The sequence below is a fragment of the Anolis sagrei genome, chromosome 3 (genome assembly GCF_037176765.1).
Source record: "Anolis sagrei isolate rAnoSag1 chromosome 3, rAnoSag1.mat, whole genome shotgun sequence".
In the NCBI taxonomy this organism is placed as follows: Eukaryota; Metazoa; Chordata; class Lepidosauria; order Squamata; family Dactyloidae; genus Anolis; species Anolis sagrei.
Genome location: NC_090023.1, coordinates 176,625,428 through 176,634,651, shown reverse-complemented (window position 1 = coordinate 176,634,651; position 9,224 = coordinate 176,625,428). Strand labels below are relative to the sequence as shown.

The 9,224-nt window shown below is 45.8% G+C and overlaps 1 protein-coding gene across 1 annotated transcript; it reads right to left on the bottom strand.

The window, feature by feature from the left end:
* Nucleotides 1-1,202: 1,202 nt before the first annotated feature.
* On the bottom strand, nt 1,203-6,304 carry DDIT4 (DNA damage inducible transcript 4). Its single transcript, XM_060768825.2, has 3 exons — nt 6,120-6,304; nt 5,121-5,353; nt 1,203-2,715 (listed from the first exon to the last, which is right to left on the bottom strand). The coding sequence occupies exons 2-3, from the start codon at nt 5,293-5,295 to the stop codon at nt 2,222-2,224; spliced, it is 669 nt and encodes a 222-aa protein (XP_060624808.2). The 5' UTR covers nt 5,296-5,353; nt 6,120-6,304; the 3' UTR covers nt 1,203-2,221.
* Between the last annotated feature and the right edge of the window lie 2,920 nt (nt 6,305-9,224).

Sequence of the window (9,224 nt, the reverse complement as noted above, 5' to 3'; positions counted from 1 at the left end):
ATGGAATATTTGTGCCAAGTTTGGTCAAGATCCATCATTGGTTGAGTCCACAATGCTCTCTGGATGTAGGTGAACTACAACTCCCAAACTCAAGGTCCATGCCCACCAAATCCTTGTTTTCTGTTGGTCATGGGAGTCCTGTCTGCCACGTTTGGTTCGATGCCATAATTGGTACAGTTCAGAATGTTCTTTGATTGTGGGTGAACTATAAACCCCAGCAACTACAACTCCGAAATGTCAAGATTCTATTTTCCCCAAACTCCACCAGCGTTCACATTTGGGCATATTGAGTATTCATGTAGAGTTTGGTCCAGATCCATCATTGTTTGAGTGCACAGTGATCTCTGGATGTAGGTGAAATACAACTCCAAAACCAAAGGACACTGCCCACCAAACCCTTCCAGTATTTTGTTGGTCATGGGAGAACTGTGTGCCAAGTTTGGTTCAACTCCATCGTTGGTGGGGTTCAGAATGTTATTTAATTGTAGGTGAACTATAAATCCCAGCAACTACAACTCCCAAATGACAAAATTAATAATTTTTTGAGTGAAGGACATACATTGGGTTGTTAGGTGTCTTGTGTCCAAATTTGGTGTCAATTCACCCAGTGGTTTTTGAGTTCTGTTAATCCCACAAACAAACATTACATTTTTATTTATATAGAAGATTATTAATTATCCCAGTTGGAGACTCCTTGCATCATGTGTGTATAAGAAGATGCCTTCAAGTTGACTGTTGTCAATTTGTGCCCACCCCATAAATTTCATTGGGCATTCTTAGGGCCCTTCCAGACAGGCCCTATATACCAGGTCTGATCCTGGGTTGTTTATTCCAGATTATCTGGCAGTAGGGACTCATATAATCCAGTTTAACATAATCCATAACCCACAAACGAACATTACATTTTTATTTATATAGATTTTATTTTGTCATTTTCAATTGTTTTAATTAGATTGTTTATGTTATATGTTATTATGCTTTTAACTGTGTTTTAGCTGGTAAATTTTGCTTTATGTTGGGCTTGGTCCCCATGTAAGCTGCCCCGAGTCCCTTTGGGGAGATGGTGATGGGATTTAGTTATTATTTCTGGGAGTTGAAGGCCAAAACATCGGGAGAAAAGGAGTAGGGCTTTTGAGACATCCCTTCCTCATATTTAACTTGCATGCTAATAAAAACACAAAATGACGAGTGGAAACGCCATGTTATTAGAAACATTTTTATTAGAAAAGTAAAAAAAAAACCCAAGTTGCATAGGAAGTCTTCACAAACTTGAACATCAAGTGTATTCCATGTGAATGGTAACCAATGGAAGCACTACACAGGCCGATCGTGAGGGATCCTGCCCCCCACCCGCTCCCCAGCATTCCCTCACACCCTCCTTTTTGGGACGTACAGCACCAGGATCCCCACAGGGCACAATCCACCGAGTGCCCTGCTGCCTTCCCACACTGGTCTCATTCAAACAAACGGAGTTATGTAGTAGCGTGCTTGGTGGATTAAACCGCCCCCCTCCCTCCCCTTTCCAGCCAGAAGTCCTTTTTTAGCTGCCCAGAAGTGTCAGTAACAGAGCTTCTTCACATCCATCTTTTTTTAAAAATGAGGTTACACATTCTTGGTCCCCTTAGACCTTAACACTTTTACAAACCACAGTTCACACACCTCAACTTTCACCAGACATCCACTTATCACTATCTACTGTTTTTCCTTTTTTTTTAAAAAAAAAAATCTGAACAAGAACAAAACAAAGAGAGAAAGGGATACCTTCATCTACCCTTAGTGGCAGCCCTGCTGCTATGTCAGGAGAAATAAGAGAACAAAATACTGCTAAATCAAGTAAAGAGAAAGTTGCCCCACAATCAGATGAGGATTCTTTGTTAAAGCTAGCCCACTGCATCCAGGCCTATTCCAAAGTGGGGTTTGTTTACTGTCAGCATGTACTTTTTTGTTGTTTCTCACACCTCATCCCCAGCCTCCTCTTTGGACTACCTTTGCCCACTACCTCTGCAAATCAAACTTCCATCTAATCTAAGCTACAATGGCTCAATGAGAGTAAGTCGCCACCTCATGTAAAAAAAAAATTCAGCTTATGTTCCATAGCCCTTTTTTAAAGTTAAAGAGGCCTTCTCCAGCTTTGCCTAGTGTTGGCCTTTACTACCACCACCATGAGAGGAAACGTTCAGTTAATCCACCAGGAAAACAACACAAAAACAGGGTGAGAATCTCAACACTCCTCTATGAGCAACTGTTCGGAGCTATACAGCTTCTTTTTAATGACCCTGAAGCCCGTGCTGAGCTTCAGGGATTGGCTGAAGCCCGGAGAGAAAGCGGAACCGGAGCTAAAGAGTCCCTGGATTTTCGGCCACAGGCGGGAATCCAGTCTGAGAACCAGCGTCAACTGGAAGGTAGGCACTAGGCTGGGGTCCACCGCAATCTGCCCCACGCTATGGCAGCCCTTCCCTTGCTCCACACACAGGTCGATGAGGGCCCCTCGCAAGCCACAGGGCTCCCGGTAAGCCAAGTGGAGCAGCTCCTTGCCCACTTGGGCAACCAGCTGGCTGGGCATCAGGAGCCGGGAAGCACGGTTGGCGTTGATCTTGGCTTTGTTCAGGCTGACTTGGATGAGCTTCATGAGGTTGGCACAGAGGAGTTCGTCCTCGGGGTCGTTGAGCAAGTCAAAGTCGGGCAAGGACACTTCATCCTGATATTCTTGAGCATCTGTAAGCGGAGAGGGATAGAAAGGACATGGGAGACGCGAGTCTGGAGCAGCAGCCAAGCCTGGTCACACGCCCCCTTCTGGACCCAAAGCCGAGGAAACTATTCCTCTTTCCAGGTAGGCCTCCTCAAGACCCTAATAAGGGGAGTGCTGCCCATAAAGAGAAACACATTGGCTTTGTCGAAGGCTTTCATGGCCGGAATCACTGGGTTGTTGTAGGTTTTTTCCGGGCTATATGGCCATGTTCGAGAGGCATTTTCTCCTGATGTTTCGCCTGCATCTATGGCAAGCATCCTCAGAGGTTGTGAGGTCTGTTGGAAGTCTGTTGGCCTTTACTACCACCACCTTGAGAGGAAACGCTCAGTTAAGTAGTGAGGTCTTCTAACAGACCTCACTACCTCTGAGGATGCTTGCCATAGATGCAGGCGAAACGTCAGGAGAAAATGCCTCTAGAACACAGCCGTATAGTCCAGAAAAACCTACAACGATGCACATTGGCATGGTTTTCCCTCTCCAGATCTATTCTGGAGAGGGAAAACAACTATGAATTTTTCAGTGATTTTAAAAACACTGTTTACATTGAGTCCCGTTTTGTTTTTAGTTTGAGGACCCCTAAGGCAGGGGTCCTCAAACTAAGGCCCGGGGTCCGAATACAGCTCTCCAAGGTCATTTAACCAGCCCTCACTCAGGGTCAACTTAAGTCTGAAACTACTCGAAACACACAACAACAATCCTATCTCATCAGCCAAAAGCAGGCCCACACTTCCAATTGAAATACTAAAAAGTTTATATTATTTAAAATTGTTCTTCATTTTAATTATTGTATTGTTTTTAAGTGTTTTTTTGCACTACAAATAATATATCTGCAGTGTGCATAGGAATTCATTCATTTTTTTTTTCAAATTATAATCTGGCCCTCCAACAGTTTGAGGGACTGTGACCTAGCCCTCTGTTTAAAAAGTTTGAGGACCCCTTTTTAAAATTGTGTACTAATGCTTTTATGTTAAGCCGCTTTGAGTCCACTCTGGGGAAGATACAGCAGGATATAAATAAACATAATAAATAATAATATTCTAATATTGTGTTTCTCTCCCTCCTCCCACCACCTCATTTCAACAAAGCAGCAAATGATGGCCTGATCTGGATTAAATTCACTCGGTTTTTCGTAGTTGAATTTAATGCTATGATTTTTAGTTTGTTTGTATGGCAATGAATTATTGCCAATTTGGAAGCTGCTCTGGATTTCCCTAGAGGTGAAATAGAGCAGGGTAGAATATAGTAAATATAAATATATAAATAAGGGAACACATAAGAGATTTTATTCACTTTGCAAATGTGGCGATGGAAGAAAGAGGGACATAACAAAGAGATTCTGCCTAAACATTTGGGAGAACTTCCAGACAATGAGAGCTGTGCTGCCTCAGAATGTGGTGGAGTCTCCCTCCACTGGGGGGTTTCCAAAGAGAGGCTAGATGGCCACATGCAAGGAATGATCGGATGGTGTGCTTTTACACACAGGATGGGGTTGCACTGGATGGGATCTCATTCTATGCTATTATACAGAGCCACTTCACCCCAGATTTCCCAAAATTGACACCCTTATTAGTAGGCCTAAGCAAACCCCAGCCCTCCGGGTATTTTGGACTTCAACTCCCACAATTCATAACAGCTGGTAAGCTGGGAGTTGAAGTCCGAGGCCCCTTCCACACAGCTGAATAAAATCCTACATTATCTGCTCTGAACTGGGATTTATGGCAGTGTGGACACAGATACTCCAGTTCAAAGCAGATAGCTTAGGTTTTGCCTTGATATTCTGGGGCCCCTTCCACACAGCTGAATAAAATCCCACATTACTTGCTTTGAACTGGTATATATGGCAGTGTGGACTCAAATAACCCAGTTCAAAGCAGATACTTAATTTAAATATCCTTTAAATCCCTCCTGCTTAGATACATCCTACCTCTGTTCATGCCCAGTGTTTATTTTAAAATTTTAAACTATTACATCCGCCCCGGCCATAGTTTTAAAATTTTTGTGTGTTATTGCCTATATGTGTTATTGTATTGTTTTATTTGCTTATTGCTTTACTGATGTGTTGTTGAGCTTGGCCTCATGTAAGCCACCCCGGGAGATAGTGGCTGGGTATAAATAAAGTTTTTATTATTATTATTATTATTTTATTTGATATTCTAGGATATAGGGCAGTGTGGAAGGGCCCCAAGACACCCAATGTTTGCCCAGGCATGCCTAATAAACCGGAGATTAGGCTTACGTCCTCCAGATTGGGTTGGACGACACACAGAAACCCCCGGAAAAAAAATGGGGGTGATGGGAGTGGCAGTCCCAACCACATCTGGTGTGTATCATCTTTCAGTGCAAGGCTCCTGCAGGGAGAGGCCTTATTTACCTGCTTCGGAGCTCAAGCTGCTATCGAGGGACTCGCAGTCGGAGCTCTCCAGGCGGGTTGTGCGGCGTCCGGCTGTCCCTTGGTCCCAGGAGAAGGCTGGAGGGTTCTCCCTCTGCTCCGGGATGGGAGCCAGCGAGGAGGAGGAGGAAGAGAAGCCGTCCCACGAGACAGGCATCCTGGCTGCTTCCTCCTTGTTTCCTTTCCTTTCCAGACAGTTCCTGTTGGAATCGACTCTGCAAAAGACACAAAGAGAAAGAGAGATGCATCAGCAGGGAGAATTTTACCTTGAGGGGATCGTAACTGATGTCGAAACAGGCCTGGGCAAAGTTGGACCCTCTCTAGGTGTTTTGGACTCCAACTCCCACCATTCCTAACAGCCTTAAGGTTAAGCGGCGGAGGGGGAAAAGGAAAGGGCCTGAGGCTGTTAGGAATGGTGGGAGTTGGAGTCCAAAACACCTAGAAGGGTCCAACTTTGCCCAGGCCTGCTAAGGAAGAGGCTGAAGGGGAAAATGAAGGACCTGAGACTGTTAGGAATGGTGGGAGTTGAAGTCCAAATCACCTAGAAGGCCAAAACTCTGCCCAGGCCTGCTAAGGGGGAAAATGAAAGACCTGAGACTGTTAGGAATGGTGGGAGTTGAAGTCCAAATCACCTAGAAGGCCAAAACTCTGCCCAGGCCTGCTAAGGGGGAAAATGAAAGACCTGAGACTTAGGAATGGTGGGAGTTGGAGTCCAAATCACCTAGAAGGCCAAAACTTTGCCCAGGCCTGCCAAGGGCACATCTACACTGCAGTTTGACACCACTTGAGACAATGGAATCTTGGGAGTTGTAGTTCCCCACGCTCTCCAACCTCACCTGCCAAAGACTGGTTAAATTCTCGCCGAACTACAACTCCCAGAATTCCCTGCACTCTAGGCCCAACTCCCAGAATTCCTACAGTCGATATGCCACCTAAAGGGAGAGTGACTTTGCCTCAGCTCGGTGCAGGAAGGAGGCTTACCGGCTCCAAGGCGCCCGTGGAGGTAGTAGCGGGAATAAATAAGGCACCTCCGAGGTAGCTTGACGGCTGAAAAGCTGAGCCTTGTCGGTATAAATAGAGAAAGAGAAGTGCGCATGCGCAGCCGCCAGCGAGCCGTCTCTTTCTTCCCTCCCTATCTTCTTTCCTCCCTCCGTTGCCCTCTCGTTGGCACTGCGGCTCCAGCCCCCCGTCCGGGCCTTATATACCCAGGTCAGGGGGAAGCCCCGCCCCTTCTCCGCGCTCACCCATTCCAGCGCCCTCGCTTCGCCGCCGCCGATTGGCTGGAGGCGAGAGCGGGGCTGGTCCAATGGCGAGCGAGCGCACGTTCGCAACGTTCTTTCCTGCCTGGTTACAGCAAGCGAGGGGGAGACACACCCCTTTTTGTTCTAGAAGGGGAGGGGGGAGGAGTGGAAGAGTTTTGTGCAGGGAGGAGGGAAGAGCCACAGAACAAAAGGCCCAGGAATGGGGCAAGAAGGAACAGGCAGGTTTGGTGTGGGGGGGACCCCCTTTTCCCTTTGTTTTGTAGGCCCAGATTGCTCCTGAGGAAGGTTACAGATGGTTGCTGCAAAAGACACGTGGCAATGGCACACCCCTCACAGAAGGGAGCTTACAGATGGTTGCTGTAAAGGCACAGGCTAATTGCAAACCCCTAAACAGAAGGGAGCTGGAAGATTGCACCCCACATAAAACCACAGCCTATATCACAGAAAATGTGCCAGTGCTTAGGACCAGAGCAGGCCTACAACCTGTATAGGACTGCAAAGAGAAGGATAAGACACCATAGCAATCTCTAAGCCTCCAAATGGATTCAGACTGCATCTTCTATATATATAAATTTGTTAGGGGCATCCAACGAGGAAACAAAACTCAAAAACCCCCCAAAGAAACTGTACCAAAATTGCCATGCCCATAACACAACCCACAAGGTACAAACATATCTACTCAAAATGAAAAACAACACAACAACACACTCACAAAACGGCAAAACAACAAAACTAAAAAAAACCAACGAAACTTAACCAAAATTGCCATGCCCATAACACAACCCACAAGGTACAAACATATCTACTCAAAATGAAAAACAACACAACAACACACTCACAAAACGGCAAATCAACAAAACTCACAAACCCCCCAACGAAACTTAACCAAAATTCCCATGCCCATAACACAACCCATAAGGTACAAACATATCTACTCAAAATGAAAAACAACACAACAACACACTCACAAAACGGCAAAACAACTGAGCATGCGCATTGGTGCCCAGCCGCAAGTTCCCTGGCGCGCGCACACAGTTCCCTCTGCGGAAGCCATGCCCACTACAAGCCCCGCCGCGCCGCTTCCCGCACACACACAACCCCACGCTCCATCACTCCCCCCGCCGCACACACACACGCAACCCCACGCTCCATCACTCCCCCCGCTGCCGCACACACACACACAACCTCACGCTCCATCACTCGCCTGCCCCAATCTTACCTCCTTTTACTTCACGCCACCTCCAAACCCCACCGCACCCCTTCCCGCCCTGTCAAAATCCAGGAAAGACAGGAAGGAAGGAAAGAAGGAAGAAAGAGAAAGGGAGATAAAGAAAAGGGGGAAGGAAGGAAAGTTAGAGAAAGAAGGAAGAAGAAAAGGAAAGAAAAGGAAAGATGGAAGGAAAGAAAAGAGAGACAGCAGAAGAGAAAGAAAAAGGGGGAAGGAAGGAAAGAGGTAGAGAAGGAAGAAATGAGAGACAGAGGGAGGGAAAGAAAAAGGGGGAAGGAAGGAAGGAGAGAAGGAAAGAAAAAAGGGAATGAAAGAAGGAAAGAGGGAGTGAAGGAAGGGGGAAGATGTAGAGAAAGAGGGAGGGAAGGAAAGAAGGAAAGAGAGAAGGAAGAAAAGAGACCAGAAGAGAAAGAAAAAGGGGGAAGGAAGGAAGGAGAGAAGGAAAGAAAAAAGGGAATGAAGGAAGGAAAGAGGGAGTGAAGGAAGGGGGAAGATGTAGAGAAAGAGGGAGGGAAGGAAAGAAGGAAAGAGAGAAGGAAGGAAAGAGGCCAGAAGAGAAAGAAAAAGGGGGAAGGAAGGAGATAGAGAAGGAAGAGGAGAAGGAAAGATGGAAGTGAAGGAAGGAAGGAGGGAAAGAAGGAGAGAAAGAGGGAAGGTTGGTCACAGCAATGCGTGGCGGGTAAAGGTTGTTATTTCTATGATTATTATGATGCTATTATTCCTATGAGACCCTTTTAGGGGGAATGGGAGAGGTGTCAGGTCCCGGAGGCAATGCATTGCATTATTGTTATTGTTATGATGGTGGTGAAATAAAAGGAAATAAAAAGTGAAAGAAGGAAGCAAACAGGGAGGGAAGAAAGGCAAAGGAAGAAAGGGGGAGGGAATGAAGGAAAGAGAGAAGGATGAAACCAAGTAGTGAAAGAAGGAAAGAAAGAAAGAGGTAGAGAAGGAAGAAAGGAGAGAAAGGGGGAAGGAATAGGTAGGTACCTCTCTTTCATAATAGTCCAGATATGTACCTCAACTTTGATAAGTTTTACTATAGGCCACAGCAACGCGTGGCAGGGCACAGCTAGTTCAATATAAATAACTAGCTGTCCCCTGCCACGCTGTGGCCCAGTCTGGTGATCTGGAAAATAAAGTAATAGGAAAGTGTTGGTTTCTAATATATATAAAATGTCTTTCTGCTTGTGGGTAAATAGTATTTCTTGTTGTTTCTTTGTCAGTGTTGATGTGGAGAGTGTCTGGTTTGCCCACCCTGAAACATGCAACATGTAATTGTCCTTCTTTAAGGGTCCCTTCCAAATCTATGATACTATATCTCTGTGTGAATCATATCTACCTACCTACCTACCTACCTATCTATATCTATGGCTGGATGGCTCTTTGTCAGGAGAACTTTGATTATGTTTTCTTGCCCTGATGAAGGTAGTTGGATTGGATGGCCTTAAGTATATTCTGTTGGTCATGGGGGTTAAGTGTGGAAAGTTTGCCCCAATTCTGTCGTTTGTGCGGTTCAGAACACTCTGATTTTAGGTGAACTGTGAATCCCAGTGACTACAACTCACAAATGTCAAGTTCTATTTCCTCCAAACGCCA